General features: G+C 40.9%; 1 protein-coding gene and 1 long non-coding RNA gene across 2 annotated transcripts in view; one reads left to right on the forward strand and one right to left on the reverse strand.

Annotated features, from left to right (window-relative positions):
- plcd3a (phospholipase C, delta 3a) overlaps positions 1-21,161 on the reverse strand; it is a 30,590-nt gene extending 9,429 nt beyond the window's left edge. Inside the window, exons 1-2 of the mRNA XM_079644589.1 lie at positions 20,868-21,161; positions 14,137-14,304 (exon numbers count right to left, since the gene is read on the reverse strand). Of these exons, the coding sequence (XP_079500715.1) occupies positions 14,137-14,304; positions 20,868-20,958 (259 nt within the window). The 5' untranslated portion in view covers positions 20,959-21,161. The remainder of the gene's footprint in view (positions 1-14,136; positions 14,305-20,867) is intronic.
- On the forward strand, positions 14-8,030 carry LOC307015768. The gene is made up of 2 exons (XR_013801631.1): positions 14-7,715; positions 7,936-8,030. It is a non-coding gene; the product is annotated as an uncharacterized lncRNA (long non-coding RNA).
- Positions 21,162-21,889: the final 728 nt, after the last annotated feature.

The raw sequence follows: 21,889 nt of genomic DNA on the forward strand, positions 1-21,889 counted from the left end.
AAGGAGAGGAAAATAAAAAGTTATTGCATTGTTGAGTAAACAAAGCTCTGCAAAGAGATCACAACAATGCAAGGAGCGAATCAGCTTAAGGTCAGACGTCATGTGCTCTTCAGGGATTAATAAATAACACCAGAATGCCATAGCAACAGGATTGTAAAATATAATATGCACATTACATACTTCTCAATGTGATAATTTTAACCTGCACCTTATGACTCTTACAGCACACGCACTGACTTGCAGACGCTCTCCCTACTGACAGTTAAAGAGCAGGGTGTTGTAATGGGTTTTAGAACAGTTATTATAGCAACATGGAGAAAAGTTCACTTTTAGGATAGAAACAAAAAAAAGACAAAAAAGTCTAAGCCATGTTGTGAGGCTTTATCAGCTTAATGTTAACATTTCCATGCTAACAAGATCATAACGACATTGCAAACATGTAGATGTTAAGCTCATATAATGTTTACAATGTTCGACATATCAATTAAGAAGGTTAGCATGCTTACGTTACCTAATAAGTGCTGAAGTACAGCTAAGGAGGATTGGAATATCTTCAGGTATTAAGTCATAATCCAAAGTAAGGCTGCAACTTGTAGACAATTGAAAGAAATTGAACTCTATGAGCAACATTGTCATCCCCAAAACAATTGTATTTATCTGTGTATGATTTTGTCAAAGGAGTCCTAGTCCAATAAGGTGAAGATTAGTACTTTATTTCAACTGTTTCAATCTATTTGCAAAGCTCTGGTGGGTCTGGGCAACACTCAAAGAAAAGGCAGCCAAACACACACTACCTAGCAGGTCCTAACACGTCAACTTTATTTACTACAGTTAGGAGTTGTCTATTTCTGCACTTGAGGGCCTGCTGTGTTGTAAACAATGCTCAGTTGAGTAATAAGCAGTGTCTGGCCTGACAATAGCATCTTTCTCTTGCTGGAGGTCATAAAGCCTCTGCCGTCCACCTCTTCAAAATTACTCCACATTCCTACTTTGCGGTTATCCCGGAGACATGGTAAAAGTGACATTAATGTGTATGTGCATGTGTGTGTGTGGTTTAGAAAGGGAGACATGCAGATGTTTAAAGCTTTGTGTTTACTGACAAATGCTTTTGAGCATCAGACGCTGCACTGAACTGCATGTCCAGATCACACTGGACCTGGAGACCCACCTGGGGCTTTGGAAAAGAGGAACCAAGCAAGTATTTCATCCTGGATGCACACAAACAAACACTTAGACATAGCAGCCTGCCAGTGTGACATTATCAGTAGCTGTACACACTACAGAACCCATCCTGTCCTCACACTGCTTGTTGTCATCATTGTAAGGAGTGTTACATGCTGCTACTTGAGCATTCTGTGTGTATTTTTGGAGCTGCTGCAGCACAATCAAGACAGCCTTCACCACCTCCTGACCCATAAACCTGCCAACCCCTCCTCTCTGTCAGGCTAGAGGGGGTGAGCATCAAACTGCATTCTAACATCGGCAAGGAGAGCACAAACAGAGAAGAGGTGGGAGAGCTAAAGGTCAATCAACAAGGAGGAAAACAAAAGGGAGATACTTCAAGCAAAAAGAGAATTCTTTGCAAAAAAAGTTCCATTTAAAGAACTTTTGGAAATGTTGTGAAGTCCTTGCTTAGCCACACTCTACTACAACCCAGTATCAAAAAAGATTAAGAGCCAACCATGGATTTGCCTTCCCAGTGCCTTCTAGTTTAAATAAACATTGTGCCCTTTGGTATTTTCTAATCTCTTTTGTTCGAATACTTTACTTTTGTGTCAATATGAGAAAGGTTAAATGCATCTGCGGAGGTTAGAAGACCTAAGCTCACTGCAAAATGTTCTTAGCATTTAATAATTTTTTATGATTACCACCACAATTACTGAAATTACTTTTGTATAATTGTAAATCTGGTCACTGGTGTAGTTTGGAGACTGTATGCTATTACAGCTATTACACAAAGGGTGGTTAAAAATAATTACAATTTCAAATAGTTGCTTGGCCTTCAAGACCAAAGCTTTGGCCTCCAATAAAACAGTTGTAGCCAGTGGTGTAGTGGGTGTTGGACGCGGGGGTACGCCGTATCCCAATTTATTTGAAGCATGATATTTTTTTTAACAGCCTAATAAATATAAAATCATTGCCAGTGTTATCAGTTGCAAGTGTGTATTTGTTTTAATAATGACGTAAACTGTTCTGACACCATAGTGTAAAATTCGGTACTGTAGCTTTAAGGCACCAGATAACGCGACTCTCCTTCTTGTGTTTTAGTTTACACAGCAAAGCCATGCAGAGCACATCGTAGCTCAGTTCTATGCCAAAGATCATTTTGTTCTAATCCTTGGAGTAGATCTGTCTGTAAGTATACAAACTTACCTGTGTGCCAAGTTATGTTTAAAAAATGTGGTTTAATAGATTGTGTGGTTTCAATGTTTTAGATAAGCTAACTAGCTGCTAAGCTAACGGACATAGCTCATTCTTAGCATAGGCTGTTGATTATACTGCACTCTATTTGCATTATGTTGCACATGTATTATTTCAATTGCGTAACTTGTGTTGTATTTTTCTGTTTATTCTTGCAGTTTTAAAATTTCAAGCCTCAGTAAATGGTCAACTCAACAACTGTCTTGTGAGTCTTTGTTCGCTATCTGTGAAGCTATGCAGTGCGATGCATACGCAAGGGCAGAATATAAACATAATAGGCAGATTTCACAGTAATTATAATAAAAACATAGCTCAAGCATTTATGCAACTTGATTTGAAGCGTGTGTGTCAGGGGCGGAGCTTCAGGGGGGGCTGTAGGGGCAGGGCTCCCCGGGCCCGGAACGGTCGGGACCCAATGGGGGCCCGTCGCCGAGGCAGCAGGCTCCGCCCCCGAGATATTCGCCGGCGGGCCCTGCTGCCTCGCGCCACTGAGTGCACTGACGTTCGTGGTCATATTAGGTATAAAGCATTGTAGCCTATAATATGAGTTGAACTTGTGCTGCTATTTTCACACTCACATTTAACATTAAAACATGAAAAATTGCAAGTGAATCCCTTCTATTGTCTCCAAATGTATTTTGGGTAAAATCGTCATCAACAGCCGTCCATCAACATCATACGTAAATGAACGTCAACGTCATCATCAATCACTTGTCATTCAACAGAGCACTACCTAAGCATGAGCAGTTATAAACACAAAAGTGGAGCTACAAAACGCAAAGAAAAAGATAAAAAGGACCAAGGAAAAGCCAAATTGTCCAAGCTAGATGGATATTTTTTTCGCCCTACTCCTCCTCCTGCGGGAGATGAACCTGAAGTTGTTGCCACTGCCAGCCGTGTTTCATCCCTGAGCCCCAGCCCGCCAACAATGTTAGTGAGGGTTAGCCAGATTTACAGGTAGGCTACAATCACGGACACACACGTCTGTCAGCAAGAAAATGTGAGTTTGTGGTAAATGTTGATCATGGTTGTTGTTACTTCGTGTAGCTCGGCCGCCTAGCTTATTTCCTTTTCTGTCTCTCGGCTGTAGTGATGATGATAATAATAATAATAATAATAATAATAATAGGGACGACTCAGCAGCTGCTAGATGCTCGTCTAGAGGAGAGCCAGGCCTGACGCTTGACCAGCCGCACCCCTCCCCCTCCGGCTCCTTACCTGCTGCGCCGCAAGGTGAAGAACTACCGGACACTGGGAATGAAAGCAGCAACAGGTCTCCTCCTCACGCTACTCCTACGGGTGAAACTCAGACCACGGATCATGATGTGTCCTGCAATTATCCTCTGGAGCGTTTTCCGACTGATCGGGCAAACTATTTTGAAAACATTGAGGACGCCAATATCAAAAGATATATCCTTAAAATGGGCCCATGCAAACCCAAAGGTCCATTTCCCAAAGACAAGGATAACCGTTGCTTTTCAGAAAGCTATTACACCTCCACCACTAAAGTTGGGATGAAATTTCCACGTAGCTGGATGTGCTATTCCCCAAAATTGGACTGCTGCTACTGTGAGCCTTGCTGGCTTTTTGCCAACCGAAAGGCACCGTTCTACAACAATGCATGGGTAAACGGAATAAAAGACTGGAAACATATTTCTACTAAAATTGAGAGGCATGAATCCACTCAAATACACCTTGGTGCATGCGTAGTATCTGAGCAGTGGAAAACCAACGGCACAATAGACGCTGACATGGAGAGGAATGTGCGTAATGCCGCCTAATTTTGGAGACAGGTCGTGGAGCGCATTGTTAATGTAACTCTCACTCTAGCTTAAAGCAACTTGGCATTCAGGGGCCATCGAGAGGTTCTAGGTCAGGGAAAAGCTGGCAACTTTTTGTCAATAATAGAATTATTGGCTCGCTACGACCCTGTTTTGAAAGAGCTAATAAACCGACCAGAAGGGTCAGTGAAATACCTCAGTCACCAGATTCAAGATGAGATTATTTACATATTATCTCAACGTGTGAAAGCTGACATCATTGATGAAATAAACGAAACCCCATTTTATTCCGTCATCATGGACACAACGCAAGATGTGTCAAAGATAGACCAGTTGAGTCAGGTTTACCGCTACATAACTGTTGTTAAGAACGACATGGATATTGCAACAGATATACAGATCAATGAAGTCTTTTTGGGTTTTGAAGTGACTGAAGGTTCATCAGCTTCAGAGCTTGAAAACAAAATCCTTGGTTCTATTGAGAAAAACTGATTAGATCTGTCTAAATGTCGCGGACAGGGCTATGATGGGGCGGCTAATATGAGTGGTGTGTATTCAGGCGTGCAAGCAAGAATAGCCGAGAATGAGCCCCTTGTCCACTATGTTCATTGCGCTGCTCATAATCTCAACCTAGCACTCAACGACTCTGTTAAAAATGTCCCTGGAGTGAAGCAGTTCTATGACACTGTAGAGACGCTCTACAACTTTTTTGGTCACAGTATCAAACGATGGGCATTGCTCAGTGAGTTAATGACGCCAGAGAGCAGAACTATCACATTAAAACGCTTATGTCCCACTCGCTGGTCATCTCGCCATGATGCGCTTGTTGCGTTAAGGCACAGATATGGAGACATTATAAAAGCCCTCGTCAAAATATCCCTTACCAGTGACAAAAAGGATGAGCGCAATGAAGCAAGTGCACTCAAGAATGCCATAAGCAAATTTAGCTTTCTATTTTTGGTCAACATGCAGACCAAGATTTTGGAAAGCATAAATTGTGCTTCACATTTACTGCAAGCAGAAGACGCGGATATTCTCAAAGCATCTACTCTACTGCAAAATGCCATCAGTGTTTTGGTGGAGTATAGGGGACAATTTGATGAGGCGAAGTCCGCCACTCTTGCCCTGGCTACTAAATGGGGAAGTCAAACTCAGTTTGAAACAACCAGGGCCAGGAAAGTTAAGAGACACTTTGATGAACTTTCTGAAGACAGCCGCCTCACTGACGCAGAGAGCAACTTTCGGGTGACCGTTTTCAATGCATGTCTCGATATAATCATCCAGCAACTGTCCCAAAGATTCACCATCTTAAATGCAACTGTGAACATGTTTGAGGCAATTCACCCCAACACACTACTACAAGCAAAGGATGAGGATTTACACCAAGCTGCCCAGCAGCTTACAGAGCACTACAGTCGGGACATCGCCGCCAGCTTCCCTGGCCAGCTGCTTTCTTTCAGAACCTGTTTCAGGGACCAAATACAAAAACTAAAATCTGTCGCGGATCTGGTAAAAATGCTCATTGTTTACAACCCAGCAGTAACATCTACATTCAGTGAGGTTTGCACAGCCTTCATCTTATTTCTGACTCTTCCTGTCACCGTGGCAACCGCCGAGCGCTCTTTCTCCAAATTAAAACTCATCAAAAACTATTTGAGGAGCACGATGGGACAGGAGGGACTGAGTGGACTGGCCTTGCTGTCCATCGAAAGTGACCGAGCCAAGAAATTGGACATACAGCGGATTGTGGACGAGTTCGCGGAGCGCAAGGCTCGCCGAGTGCCCTTCAAGTAGTGGGGAGTACACTTCAAATTTAATTTGTACAGTAGCCTACTTGTACGTGAATGTATGGGCCGCCGTGCCAATTTTACACTGCTGTGCTTTCATGGTGGCGGCTGGCTGTCCATGGTGAATGGTGTGTCAGAAATGTAGTCATTTTATTAGGCTATGTTTTCGTTGTCCTTGTGGTTTGTTGGACCTTATGTCATGTTATATCATTATTATCTCTGATATATATTTCGTTTCTATACCCTTTGCAGAAACGAAATCTTAAATATTACACCTTTTCTTTAGTTACTTTTCTTTCAAACATTGTTTTAAATTGTAATCTTACTGACTGAGCGACTTTTTACGCACGAGCGTCAGATTACCACCCCGGACTCCCGATATTTTTGTCAAGCTTTATTGGGTTTAAAGGTCCCGGTCATATGGCCCCGCCCCCCGGCCCGGGTCTGATATGTCCCGCCAGTGGTGTGTGTGTGTAGGGTGACCAGGTATGCCACTTTGTGCAGGACTGCACACAGCATTTTTATTAATTGTCCCGCGTCCCACAAATTGAGACTATGTCCCGCATTTGAGTGACAGTCGCACAGAAAGGCCGGATCGGTTCGCTGACGGCTGGCACCGCCCTTTATTATTAGGCGAAGTCCCCCCCCTTCCGGGAGCCTCCATGGGACCCCGGAAGCGGAAAATGATACATTGAAGTCAATGGAGAGAGAAAAGTTATCTTTTGATTCCGTTTGAATTGTGCCACGAATGACACATATGATATTTGTCAATCTTAAACAATCATTTCCATGTAAAAAAAAGTCACAGTTTGTCGTAAAACTGTTGAAATATAAGACTATGAAAAATACGCAACTAGAAAGACTACAAATCCCAAATGCATTCTGGGTCGCGTAAGTGATGTCATAGGCAATAATGCTCCAACACTGGTTGCGACTCGCAAAGCAAAGAAGAAGAAGAAGACTGATTTATTCCCTCCAATAAATATAAGAGATTGCTCCAATAAATTCACTTTTACAAGATGCCTGTGTGCTTTGTACCAGGTTGTAATCACAAAAGTGATCATACCACTTGCTTGTTCTATCGCTTCCCGTCTTATGAAAGGACCAGGAGTCGTTGGACCAAAATATCAGGTAATATACATGTTTTGCATGGAACATAGTCAAGTTAGCTACCTAGCTAGTAGCGAGCATGTTAGTTAGCATTACATTACATTACTCAGCCTTGTCATTTGTATTAGCCTTAACATGAAGTAAACCAAAATGTTAAAACAGTAAGAGTAATCATGATGGTAAGTATTTTGTGAAACATTTGAAGAGTAGGCTATCGCCCCCTCCACTAGGTGCTAAGGGGGCGGGAGGTAGGCTAACGCCACATTAGCATATTTTCTACTTAATGCTATCTGCACAAATGGTTAACATTGAACATTAAAAGATCAGGCAGTTCAGGGAGAGTCGAAGGAAGGCAGGCAGGCAGCTTTGCATGACATTCTTCTGGACGTGTTTCATTGTTATGATAGTGAGAGTGAGTCAATCTGTTTGTTGGAAAGACAGTAGTTGAGTGATTACTGAGAGAAAATTATTAAAAGAGATAATTATTCAGTGTTGTTACTTTAAAGTGTTGTTACTGACCTTTTTCTCTTTTACATTCTTTACCTCACCTGTAACTGCTGAGACCCTGAGGAACATGCACACTGGACTGACCTGCTCTGGCAACCTGATTTCCACTGTATGTAATAGTATTTGGTTATGGTATATTATTTATATACATCAAAGGCACAATGCACCCCCCAGAGACACACATGTATTGAGTGTGATATTTTGCATTGGTCATGTGAAATCATCTTTACATACTAGAAAACTGTAGGAGCGGCAACTTGTTTTGAAATTGAATTTTTAATATCCGATAATAAAGTTGATCTGTTTTTTTTATTCTTCTCTCTTCCCAGCTCCATCCATCACCATTCTCTGTTCCTGCAGGTCCTGCTTGCTAATCAATATTCATATTTTTTTACACAATTACAAATAAAGTCAATGTATTGTATGACATGAAGTTGCGCTTCATTCTGAGTCAATAATACATTCATTCTGCCTTCAACTGCAAAATGATTGTGGACTGCACCGGCATCCATGTAGCTGCCCCCCCCCCCCCCCCCCAGTAAGATGAACCAAGCAAAGCTGACATACTCAACATACAGCTGTGCTCTTAAGTTTACATGAAGAATTTGTGAAATATTGGTAATAACAGGTTTAAATGATTATTAGTAATTAATTATATAATTGTCTCATTGTACATGAGCAGGCAGGGAGCCAGACGAGAAAAGCAGAATATGCAGCTGCCATTTTCCACATGGAAAAGAGAAAGGGCCAAGTGTATTTGAGTGGACAAAAGAGAAATCCCAAATACAAAAAAATTAAATTATACAATTTACAGATATGTATACAAATATATATATATCCTATATACACCATGTATAATGATGGTGTATGATGTAGAAGGAAGTGTGGTAGATAACAAGTAAATATAGAGTTACATACAGATCCATGTTACAGCAAAAGATGGAATAACTAAGAAGCACGCAGTATAATAATAATTACACGCAACAATTAAATAACTGCTCAGCATCTCCACCACAATCCCAATCTGCTGTGTCCTGTTTTCCTCCCCTCTGAATAACACCCCATCACACATACGAAACACAACGCAGAGTCCGAGGGTGTTAAGAGTATGTTTATTTAAATGTCCTCCTCTCTACTGGCCAACACAGGGAGCATATGCTGGGTGTAGAATTGTTCCAGGAGGAGGAGATTTCCATGCCATGCAGGGTCTTTGGGGATGGGGATGATGATCGCCTCCTTCGTGGTCCAGAGTAGCAGAGACTCCGGTCTGTGATGTGCAGCTGTTATATAATATACAATACATTTTTGAAAAACATTTGATTAACAAAAAAGGATTTGGTCAGGATCTAGAGTCAGTGTGTAGTTTATTAATTAATCAATGCTCTCTACATTAGGAAAACACATACCAGTGTACCAGAGGGAGTCACACACAGCTGTGCCTAGATAACCAAACAAATTGACAACAGGGATGCAAACTCATCAGGTATGAAAAAGGTGACAAGGATCCGAGCCCCCCGACCCCACAGAATATCGGCTTTAAAATTAGGAATAACAGAGGATTTTAGCAGAACAACTAAAGCAGCAGTGTTAATAATAACAGAAACGCCAAAGAGTCACATCTAAAACAAATATATAAAAAGCATTTATTTTAATTGTGTAGCAGTCAGTTTATAATTTTGGCAGCACTGTTGAGCATTTTGAAAATGTATTTTCATGCCTCTGTGCAAGGCTTAGTCTTTCTATCTTTATAGCCACTGGTGTAAAGTAACTAAGTTCATAAACTCAACAAGTACTATACTTGGGCACAATTTTGAGATACTTGTACTTTACTTAAGTATTTCAATGTTTTGCTACTTTGTACTTCTACTCCACCACAGTTCAGAGGTAAATGGTGTACTTTTACTCCACTCAGGGCTCGACATTAAGGACTAGGGATGTAACGATACCAAAAACTCACGGTACGATAATATCGCGATAACAAGTCCACGGTACGGTATTTATCGCGATATTGAATAATAAAGGGAAGAAAAAAAGTGATAATTTTTTTTTTTTCAATAAAACATTTTTTTACTCGGAAAATGTTTCTTTATTACATAATAAATCTGATTTTTACAGCCTTTTTGTAGGATAGCAGTATTTTAAAGTGTCAAAAACAAAGTGACAGTAACAGACTGGAACAAGAAAACCAGTGTTTTTGTACCTACTGGTAGGGCTACTACCAAACAAAGTAAGCATTTTCTTTATGCCACTGCATCTCACAAATAAACAAGAACATTTAATAATCAGACCCTGCAATAAAATAAATCAAGTTTCACTTTAGTTTTTCAAGTAACTCAACTCAAACTCACTAGTCACTCACTCAGCATCATCAGACAGGTTTTTAGGAATATGAGAATGTCCACATTTCCAGGTATTTATAAGCTGGGGTGTTTGGGCATTTACAATATCCCCTGCTCTGGAAACAACTCTCTCGCTTAGTACTGATGTTGCTGGGACACCAGTGGTCGCGTTAACCGAATATTTTATTTAACAATGACGGAAAAATCTGAAAGCAGTCTGTCATTTTGACAGATTAGAACAAACTCGGAACAGCGCCAACGTTTCCCCGCAGCGAGGCTCTGGTGTTATGCCGTGTTATGCATGCCCTCCAAAAGGAAATGATATAGTTCCCAAACCGTACTTTGCCGTACAGATCAATACATGTCTGGGAGGTTTTGCTTCACGCTGTGCGCGTCCCGCGAGGTGCATGCACACACGGCATAACACCGCCCCCCGTTGACAGTTCACGAGCATGCTCTATCGTGAACTGTTCAGACCCGACGGGTAATAAGGGATTATGACGGAGATTTTACGATCCTGTCTGTCAAAATGACGGACAGCGAAAAAGTCTAACGCCAGGCTTATTGACATGGCGAGATATAAATATATGGTTGGTACTTGTCAATGTCTCTAGGTGTGTAAATTTAACCCTGTAAATACGATGTCCTTTTGTGTTATCTGTTGTTTTATTTTCATGTTGTAACCTACTTGCTGCCATGTTGGACAGGTCTCTCTTGAAAAAGAGATCGATGATCTCAATGGGACCACCTGGTTAAATAAAGGTTTTTTAAAAAAAAAGTGTTTAAATTTTTTTTTTTTTTTTTTTTAAATTATTATTTTTTAAAAATCGCGGTAGATTTTGTCAGTCTCACGACGGTATTGGGAAGTTTATTTACCGCGATACCGCGATATTCGGTATATCGTTACATCCCTAGGACTGCCCGATGGCCCGGGGCCATCTAGTATTTAGCTCGGGCAATGAAGCCTCACCTGCTGGTTGCCCGATCGGGCAATCTATTATGCCAGTATCATGCAGCTCGCGGATCCAGTAATGAGTGACCCGACAGTAAAACTAAACATATCTATAACTAGTTTAGGTAGTTTGAGAGGTAATTAAAATAGCTACGAGTGATATTCTAACCTGAAGTGTGTGTTTTGTCCGCTCACCGCTGCATGTGATCATGCAGAGCTGCGTCTGGAATCGTCAGCAGCTGCTGATCTCTCTCCCGTCAGATTAGACTTCACTTACGTTTATGTCCATATCGATCAGATCCAGCTAGTTCTAGATAAATATATGACTACCTGCTTATTAAAAGACACCTAAACAATAAGTGTCGCTATGCAACCGGGTGAGGCCACAAAGTATAGCGCAGCATAATGCATTTGTTTACATGCCCACCGGAACCCCGAGGCATTACCAACAGATCAACGCACAATAAACCCAGACAGGACATCTCTTTCTCCACATTACGTGTTAGACATTAGAATTGACTACTATTGTCTGTCACATACTCTTCTTCTCTGTCACATAAGTGGCGCAACTGAAGCGGTATTGCGCTAAAGGGTAATTATTTTGACCGAAGAGATTTAGATTTGCCGGCTAACGGGAACTCCGACGTCACCATGTTGTGTGCTTCGCGGATGCGTTCGGCTCCTCTCGACTGCTGCTCGGGTCTGCTCGGTCAGCTTCCGGATGAGGAAGCATTCATTCGACCAACTTACAGTAGATAACATTACAAACATTTTTAACAGGGGCCATAATAGTGTAAATAATGTTTGTTTTGGCAGTTATAACTGAATGTAATGTTTTCTACTTTTTTACATCTGGGAAGGCATTTGCCTTCATCAGATGGAAAGTGTCTTGACCAACAACTTAAGTATTTCTTATAGCTATGCAGGGCATGCAAGCGAGCAAACAAGAGCAAACAAACAAGTGAAATTAAGAATAAAATTGAAATTGTACAATATAATATTGTGGTGGTTCATCTTATAATTCAGTCTAGAGAATGCACCAGACAGCATCTACAGTAAGACCTGGAAAAATCTAAATTTTCTAGGGAGAGGCCCCCCAAACCCTTCGTGCCATTTCGTCCGCGCGCATTTTTCAGGGCAATCTCTATTGGGCTCAGGGCCATCTGTAAATTAGCTTAGATGGCCCACAGGGCCATCTATGTTCTTTTAATTTGACAAACATCATATGTGTCATTCGTGGCACAATTCAAACGGGATCGAAAGATGACTTTTCTCTCTCCATTGACGTCAATGTATAATTTTCCGCTTCCGGGGTCCCATGGGTCGGAAGTAGATGGGCGGGACTTCGCCTCTCTATTGTTAAAGGCATCATGTTGAGCTGACAGGCGACACAGAGGTACCCCCCCCCCCCCAGTATGAAAACGGTAAGCAGTGAAAGTATAGTATAACATATATAGATATTAATTTCATGATGATAAACATTGTGGAACAATGATGAAAAATGTGAAAGGAAGTGGCGACGTAAAACTGACACAAAACAACAACAAACTTTTGCCGAGCCAATTGGAGAGTTTCATCAGCAGCACGGGGTAAAACCCACCAATGGACGCTCAGCTCGAGATACCAGCGAGTCGTTTCCCATCAAGCATTTCGCCTCCGCAGCCCGTGGAGAGGAACTGCGGCGCCGTGCCTCGCTCTCAAGGCTGCGGGCGTCTTTGTCCCACGAGATTTCAACGTCTCATGTGAGCGAGCCTCCAGAGCAAGTCGGACAAAATAGGCTTGTTTGAGACGCGTTGCGGCTCGCCTCGAAAGTAGACGAGAATAGCCGATCGCAGCCGGGGGAGGTCTCAAAAAGCTCGCCTGAAGTCGGACAGCTCCGAGTCGGCTTCTTCTTCTTCTTCTACTTCTTCGCCTTCTTCTTCTTCTTCTCTCAGTTTTTTGGCGGATTGCAAACCACTTTAAGGTGCATACTGCCACCTCCGGAGTCGGCTTGACTCGGTTTGCATTATAAAGAATGCACACATGTGTTTAATCGTTAATGTCAAATATGTACTAAGTAAATACATTTGTTCCTGCTCAAGATTAGATTCAACTTTATTGTTATTGCACATATTACAGGTACTGAGACAACGAAATGCAGTTTAGCTTCCAACCAGGAGTGCAACAAGCAGTAAAGTGAAAAGTAATGTACACAATCTACAGAATAAAAGATAGAATGAATTGAATGATGAATAAACAGTGAGGGGTATGAATACACTAGATATACACAGCAGCCTGTGAGCAGTATGAGCAGTGTGTATGAATATGCTAAGATATATAAAGTATGAAAACGGTAAGCAGTGCAAGTATAGTATAACATATATAGATATTAATTTCATGATGATAAACATTGTGGAACAATGATGAAAAATGTGAATGGAAGTGGCGACGTAAAACTGACACAAAACAACAACAAACTTTTGCCGAGCCAATGGAGAGCTTCATCAGCAGCATGGGGTAAAAAACACCAATGAGCGCTCAGCTCGAGATACCAGCGAGTCGTTTCCCATCAAGCATTTCGCCTCCGCAGCCCGTGGAGAGGAACTGCGGCGCCTCGCTCTCAAGGCTGCGGGCGTCTTTGTCCCACGAGATTTCAACGTCTCATGTGAGCGAGCCTCCAGAGCAAGTCGGACAAAATTACTAACCATCATGCAACGCACGAGCAAGACGTTGATCAAAATTGCGCAGGTCTGCGCAGGTCTCGCTTGTCTCAAACAAGCCTAGTGTCTCCCTCCACCCCGTCCACCCAGTAAAAAATGATATGAATATTTTATTTATTTTATACTGACTTACCATGGAAACAAACAAGCAACCTTTTTAACAAGAACAACTAGAGTAGAGGATATGAGATGGAGCCAAGATAAAACAGCTCTACAACTCTGAACAATAGACTAGTTTAATGAGCACGATGACTCAGTCAGCAGTCTGTACTGGGCTGGTGGAAGTCCTGCTGATTAGTCTCAACATTTTCCCCTTGTAGATACGTTTCCTTCGAGGCAACGCCCTTTGCCTTTAACCTGATATTGCTATAATTTCCTTCCTTTTAAAGCCAAGTTCTATTCATGAGCACTCTTACTTTCAGAGCTCCTTTCCCCTTTAACCATGCTCACATCTTATAACTGACTTTTAGTCCGTGGCCTCTTTCACACACTGTGTGCTCTCCTTCTAGCTCTCCCTGATCATATTTCAGCAATACGTACATGTCTGCTGGGCTTTGGCTTTGCGGGAACTCTTTGTAGATTCACACCACACAGTGAGTCCATCATCCATCAGCCGCATGTTTCGACTCTTCTGCCATCTCGAAGAGCGAACCTTCACCATGCTGCAGCCCTGCATCATCACACGAACATCCTCGTTGTCCAGCAGCCCTGGAACACAAAAGCATACACAAAGAAAGAAGGTTTTAGTGTAAACAATGTATTGTGATTGAGTAAGTAGAGTTTGTCTTGGTTTTGTGCGCATTTGTCGTTTAAAAAAAAACACGTTTAAAAAAACGGTGCCTTAAGATCGTAATCTTTCCTTTGTAAGTGAGTTGTTAAATCATGATTAATGTTGTACAGTCTGTAAGGATAGCAAGAACTAGCATCTACTACAGCCATGCTAAGAGCTCTGCGGTTGTTATTAGCTACACCAGTGGTTCCCAATCTAGGGGGCGTGAAGCTTGGGAAGAAGTTGTAACAAACATTGTTTGCTCGTAAAATCAACAACAGCCCCAGTCAAAACCAGAGGTTTATGTGAAATAGTTCTGTTTTTGAAATAATGTTTTAGTGTGCAATTATGGGTTTTAATTTTATATTTGTGTTAATTTAAAATAAATCAAACTCCCAAAAAACGTATACAGCTTCTGTGTGCTTTTATTAACATTGGAATTTACTGTGTAAGCGGCCGCGGGGGGGGGAGAGCTTTAGAGAGCTCTCTCCTGAAAGACTGAGCGGCTCTGATAACCTCAGCTCAGTGAGGTAAAGGCACACCTTTATATGATCATTATAGTTATAAAACAATAAGAGAATAGATGAAAAACAGGTATAAAATACTATATGACAGTACAAAAAAGTTGTTATTAATAAACAAGAATACAGTTTTAAAAGGGGAGTGATTTTTAAAATATCCATACAGAAAAATAAAATCTGCTTACAGTTCTGTTTCATATGGGTGTTGAGAGATGTATCCATTGTTCTCTTAATTTTGCTCTCAAAGTGCACCAGATTGATGCTTTTAACTTCAATATTAATTTTTTAAAAATCTTCACGGGGGAGCTTGCCCCCGGACCTCCCTAGAGGAGGTTAGGTCTCCCCCCAACTTAAATCATGTGGGGGGGGGAGGGGGCGCCAGCTAAAATCTTGCCTAGGGCAGCAAATTGGTCAGGGCCGGCCCCGACCAGTGGTTATTGCTTTTAGAATTGACAAACTCCTATGCAACAGCCGTAATCCTGGAACATACAACCTTTTTGACTGTATTTCTAAAGCCGGCCTCTCATTATTATATACAGTCAACACATGTCTGCTTTACCCTAAACTCAAGGTTGTGTTTCCTATACAAACCTTGCAGTACATGACCTGTGCTCAGCGTATTCAGTGTGGTGTTGTGTGTAGCTCTCATGGAGTGTCTTAAAAAGTGACTTGATGTTTTAACCACATAATGTTTCCATGTGTATTTTCTCCCAGTCTGGACTTAATGAAAATGAATAAGGTAGACTACTTCAAGAATAAAACTGAAAGTGAAACAGAGTACTGTAAATACCGTTGTTTGGTTTGCATGAGCTGGTTTTGATAAGATCTTAATTAAAAAAAAGGGACTAAATCAAAGCTGACAAAAAAACAAGTAATCTATTTTGAATGAATATATTTAAGGTTTGGACAGTTTTTTTTAACAAAACAAACAATTAAAGATGTGGCAGAGATGTGGGTCATTAGTTTAAAAGGTTTGATAGGCAGTAGTTAAGCCTACTGAATCATCTTGGTCTAGTGTTTTGGTGGGCAGAGGGGAATATTTGTCCTTAGTGGTTAGTAGCTATCTGAAAATTACTGAAACTATTCAAACATTCAGACAAAAAATGGGTCTGAATATTACTCCTGTATAATGCAAATTTACATTTAGCAAAACTGGTGTAGAAATTGTCCCACACTTTTGGTGCATAAATCTACTCAAACATCGGTTTTAATGGTTTAGTTAAGAAGTAGTTATACCAGACTACTTTGTAAATTATTATATCAAAATCATGCAGCAACAGCTTTACAGTACAAGTGTTAATAGCACATTCAGCCATGCCTCATTGCTTCTTTTGCAGGGATGAATGGGTCCTCTCAAAGAGCATTCTTCTCTTTCAGGACTTTTCAAAGGAAAGGTCTAAACAAACTCTAACTCTTGTCAAATATTTCTTTAGGATTGGACTCATCTGCTCACCCTTGAAGATTTGACCAGAAACTGTTGGCATACTTTCTTTAACGTTCCCTTAAATCCTAGTCCTTATTATTTCAGTGCCAAACGGCTGAGAGAGTTCCTCAGAGGGCCCCCGAAGCAACAGCACAACAGAAACTGAGCTCCCAGCTCCCAGCTCCCTCCCCCTGACTAGAAACAAACTGGGTGCAGCAGAGGAGCTCTCCCCACTAGGGTTGAGGACAAAGAAACCCCCCTACCAGCCCTCCATCTATAACAACCCTGTTTTCCAAGCTGTTACCACATGCAAGGCATTCTCACAAGCATAGCACATGGGCCTGATTAACTGCAGGTCATTGACCACGCAACTACCCAAACAGCCTTTACTGCCTCTTTCTCAATACACTGCTTTACCTCTTTTTATTGCCTTTCAAGCCTCAAACCCATTCTTTCTTTCCTAGCTTCATGATTTTAATATCTAACCAAAACGGACAAGTGAGCACAAGCCTGAAAGTGTTGGCAAATCCCACAGATTTAATCCACAGTACATTTTAACAGGAGCAAATTCACTATGCTCCTGAAAACCCCTTTATAAGGCCGCAAATGGAGGGATGGACAGGATTCTTCGGGCTATCTGAATCGTGTTTTCTTTTCATCGTCTACTGTAGAGAATCTGGTTGACAGCCACTACATCATATGCTCAAAGACCTGCATTCCAACTGGCTAGCAACCCTGCTAGGCAGTTGGCATGAAGCATTTCAACACTGCAAAGTAATTAGAAAAGCAGCAGAACCGGCATGGTGGAAAGTAAAGAAGGTTAAAGAAGTCTACAACCATGCTAGCTGCTAACCAAACACTGCAACACTTTTAGCTATGCTAGCAAAAGCACCTCAGCATTTGCTATGTTTGTAACGTTTACCATCTTTATTTAGCTCAATAGCATGGTTACATTAGCTTATTTGCCATAAACACTGTACAGCTGAGCTTGATGGATTTTCCGTACGTTTTGCAGATCATTTTGTTCATACACAAAAGATTTTGACGGATAAATGTTTCACTCTATGATAACATTAAATAGCAGAGGTGGGAGAAGTAGGCTACTCAAATCGTTTACCAGAGTGTGATACTTAGCCCATATGTTTTCCTCACTATATCTACAATATCTGCTGTTGTAATCGTGTAAATGTCCCCGTTTCCGGAACAAATCGAGGATTTCTAATTTCATCTATCAAGGAGCGAAGTCATACTAGAGGAAAAAGGAAAAAGTGATTCATCATCTAGTAACCAGAATTGTCTAAAAATCGGTCCTAATTAATTTGTTCTTCTAGATAATGAGATGTTCTCATGATAAGTGATACGTTTGACCTGCTGAAGTGGCAAGAGTCAGGGAGTAATCCAACAAGAATAACCCCTTAAAGGCCCTTGAATGTCGGTACACAGTTTCATGGCAGTCCATCCAATAGTTAAGATTTTACACTCTGGACCAAAGTTGTGGACAAGCCAATCCACAGACCTACAGAGAGATTGTAAACAGTTGGATGGCTGACAGCTCTATGTGAAAATAATTGGCTAAAATAAGAAGGTTGCTGGATCAGCTGTGAGAAAATAACAAACATTAAAAAGAATCTCATAGTCATATGGATTATTTTTCTAAGGGTGTTTCCACACTACGAGCAGCAGGAGCGCCTTGAAACTGATATGAGGATCTGAAAGAAAATAACCATATCAGCTGGTCAGTAATAGAGTGTGTCTGCATGCGTCCTCTTCATTCAGGCGCACATATCAGCTCCTGCTGGGACACAGTTCACGTTTCTCTCAGCATTAGCACTGACACGAGAGACAGCTAGCAAGGATTCTACACTTGCATCAAGATGGAGGGTTAGGGTGTTGTCGATATGATATGGGTGACAGGCCAATTAAATGTTCTTAATTCTGTCCCACAGCTGTTTCAACAAGACGGATTAGGCAGCGAATAGGGTAACTCTTAGAACAAGATCCAACCTTTAATGATATATATGGTATTTAGAGTTATGATTTGGGAAGAGCTTGACTGTGCTCTGGAGACTCTCAGCGGATGATCTGAGAACAGTTATCTCAGGAAAATGTTTAGAAACTAATTTAGTTTTATTTTAAAATACAGAATAACGTTTCAATGGTTTTGTCTGGTTCTTATTCAGCTGATAATAAGCAACACTTACATTTTCTTCATCTTTCGTATGAATTCACAGGAATAGTTAAAGGAAGTAACTGTTATGTAGATATCAGCTCAAATGTAATCAGCTATTGCAACTTTAATATCTAGATTGTGTTTTTACCTTCTTTCAAAATGGTATCTTACACAAACATGAATTAGAAAGATATAAAAAACAATGGTATGAACATGAATCGCAAGTTGGGTCTCGCTTCTCTTTAGGCTAAAGATCTTAAATTGTTGGGATTTCTCTGCTGGATACTGAGGTTGGCAGATGAGTTCATATCACCAGATGGTGTGAGAAGTGGAATGTTCCATTTTTGGGGGGGTATTTTTCGTAATAGAAGGATTTAAAAATGATTGTATTATTTGCATGGCCCCTTTCTGGTAACCCCAGATGTCAGACCCAAACAACAGTGTTTAGCTGTGCTGTAGAATTATTGTGGAGGGTACTGTTTACTTTATTAGTTGAATATAAGTTTATAAATCTCTGACATGTGAAAATCCCTGATTAATTAAAATAGTCTCTGACATCCCAGACAAAACATATGCATCCTTTTCCTGTAGCAGATTCCTGAAACCTCATATGGGTTCAGAGTTATGTTAAAAGCATTTTTAATAAAAAATTAAGAAATTCGTGTGTATATAAAGGTTGAATTACTTTTCAATACTCTGGAGTCTATGTTTGAAAATGTAAATGCAGGCTTCATAAAATGGTTTTAAGATCTGGAAGTGAATAGATTTATGGATTTTGTTTGCGTGAATCTTGTTTGTTCTCGCAATGAACTAATTCCTGTGTTTCACAATCACAGCACCCCAGAGCACTAGAGTGCACAACACTGCTGACAACCTCAGTCTGTTTCTGAAACCAAATACAAGACCGTCCCAGGAGATGTCAGTGACAGCAACAAATATATTTTTCCGTGTGTGGACTTGTCTGATTCAAATATAGATTTTCTCAAAACTATAAAACTTTCAGTTAACCAGAAATGTTATCGTAATGAAGAGGTTAACAGCAAATGAGAAATATTTTAACAAACAAGGAAAACTTGTCCTGTGACACCTCATGACACAGCAATCTGACCCCCTTAGTTCCACTTTTTTTCATTATGAAAGTACAGTGTGTGTGTTTCTTTCTTTCTCTGAAGTAAGTAAAGATTAAAAGCTGCTAAGGCATGGTGTGTTGAAGGCCACCTCACTGATTTATGTTGACACATGGCTGAAAGAGGTCAGGGTGTGGTGGGGGTGGGTGAGCTCACTTGCTTGATTTTTTGGTATTAGCGAGACACTGTTCTAGATTCATGCACATACACTGCTGGGAAAAAAGCTGGGGTATATGTTCAGGGACAGGCAGGAGCTGAGCTAACTGAATTAGAAAATGTTTGGATCTGAACATATACTGATGTACACTGTTGCCCAAAAAGTTGGAATAATGGTGTTTTCAGACATATTCCTCTTTTTATTCCTATTTACACAAACAATCATTTCATGATCAGAGGTATACAAAATATGTTATTCCAACTTTATGGGCAACCGTGTATAATGTATAATGATTAGGTAACTAAAAATGTTGTAGGTTGACAAAAGAAAAATGTGCAATCATTTCGATAATGTATCCATTCTAAAAGTAATTGATAACAAATAAACAGGTTATCAGCTGTTTTAAAGTATTTTTTAAGTCAACTTAAAAAATGACGAGGTCTACTTGTTGGATTAACGGTTTACAGCCCTGCAAACACACTGCTGTGTAAACAAAGCAAAACAACAATCAGGGGTTCAATGTTCGGAGATAAAACCTTCAGAGCAGTTTTCTTTGCAGATGTCTAGACATCCAGTGTCTTGCAGGTATTCTGTGAGGTTAGAATGTGAGCATAGAAGGTTTGTGTAAAGTGGCAGCATGCAGCCTAATGTAGTTGGACTGAGAACCAGGCTGGGATGTGAATAGTGAGCAGCCTGATTCACTAGTGGGTGACTTCAGCTCTTCATTAACACATGAATACCCCCCCCCCCCCCCACACACACACACACACACACACACATACACACACACACACACACACACACACACACACACACACACACACACACACACACTCACAAACACTGTTCCTTTCAGCTCTGGTTGATGTGTCATTATCTGGTGATTAACAGTCACTTTATACAAAAGTTAAATATATTACACTCTAATTCTTGACTAAAGTGACTAAATAACTGTACATCACTGAGGTGATAGCACAGGAGAAAACCTTCCATACAAAAGATATTCACATACTCACAGAAGTTCTTATAGTGTTTTTATCCCAGCTAGAGCGCAGTGAGCTTTGAAGCAACAGAATGGACCTAAAAAAGTTTGGATTTTCTTACCGAGCCTCCTGATGGGGTCTATGGGCTTCTCAGCCCCTTTCTTCCTCCGCTCTTTCGGACTGCTGGTCGCTGACTTACCGCTGCCTAACATTATCACAACTCCAGCGAAAAATAACCGGAGGATACAACTTTAATACACGCAGCTGGCCCGTTAACTCTGGGAAATAGTAAGTGCAGGTGTTTCTCGCAAGCGCAGATTTCTGCTGTCCCAGAAAAGCGTCTGAGCAGCGAGAGAGAGCCGAGCGCAACAGTTATCCGTTTCCCACATGTTTCAAGTCCCTCCCCGGCGCTGCTGTCCATGCAGGCTGTGTGTAATATGATTCCAAACAAGGCGCACACTTTACGCACTCCCACCTCCTTCTTCTGCCCCAACAAACAACGACGAACTGAATTACATGAGAAAGGCACCATGTCCATGAATGAACATGTCCATGAATAAGAATATAATTTACTCAGGTACATATTTGATTCAAAAAGGTTACAAGCTATTCGGTAGATTCGGATTAACAGCCAAATTGTTATAGATAGGAAAGGTAAACATATGAGTTTACTGATGCCTTGCTTAGGGTATATTATCAAACTTCGCATTAGCATAAAAAGCAGCTTATTACAGTAGGGTATAACCCAATGGCATGTGTTGTGAAGTTAAGGCCATTGGATCGCTCACTGTTTCGAGTTTCTGGGAAATATGAGGGGGGAAAACTAAAATAGGAGAATATTATAAAACAAGCCGGTAGAGTGTGTCAGAGCAAATACTTAGGACATGACATTTTTTCCTTTTCAATGATTTAATCTCAATCCCTTAGAGTGCAGCGCTCCCTGCTGGTCATTGCAGGAAACTGCAAACATCTCAACAACAAATCAATCATTTTAAAGTAAAATTCCTCTTCTACGGCCAGCTAAATCTACATTTATCCATACGGTGATGTGCTGTAAAGTAGGAATCAAACTAAGAATGAACTCTTATTTGTAAATGGATGGAGATGGGCCCACAGCACCTGAGCAGTGGCTGGAAACTTAAT

The sequence above is a fragment of the Notothenia rossii genome (genome assembly GCF_949606895.1).
Source record: "Notothenia rossii genome assembly, chromosome: 8".
Lineage (NCBI taxonomy): Eukaryota > Metazoa > Chordata > Actinopteri > Perciformes > Nototheniidae > Notothenia > Notothenia rossii.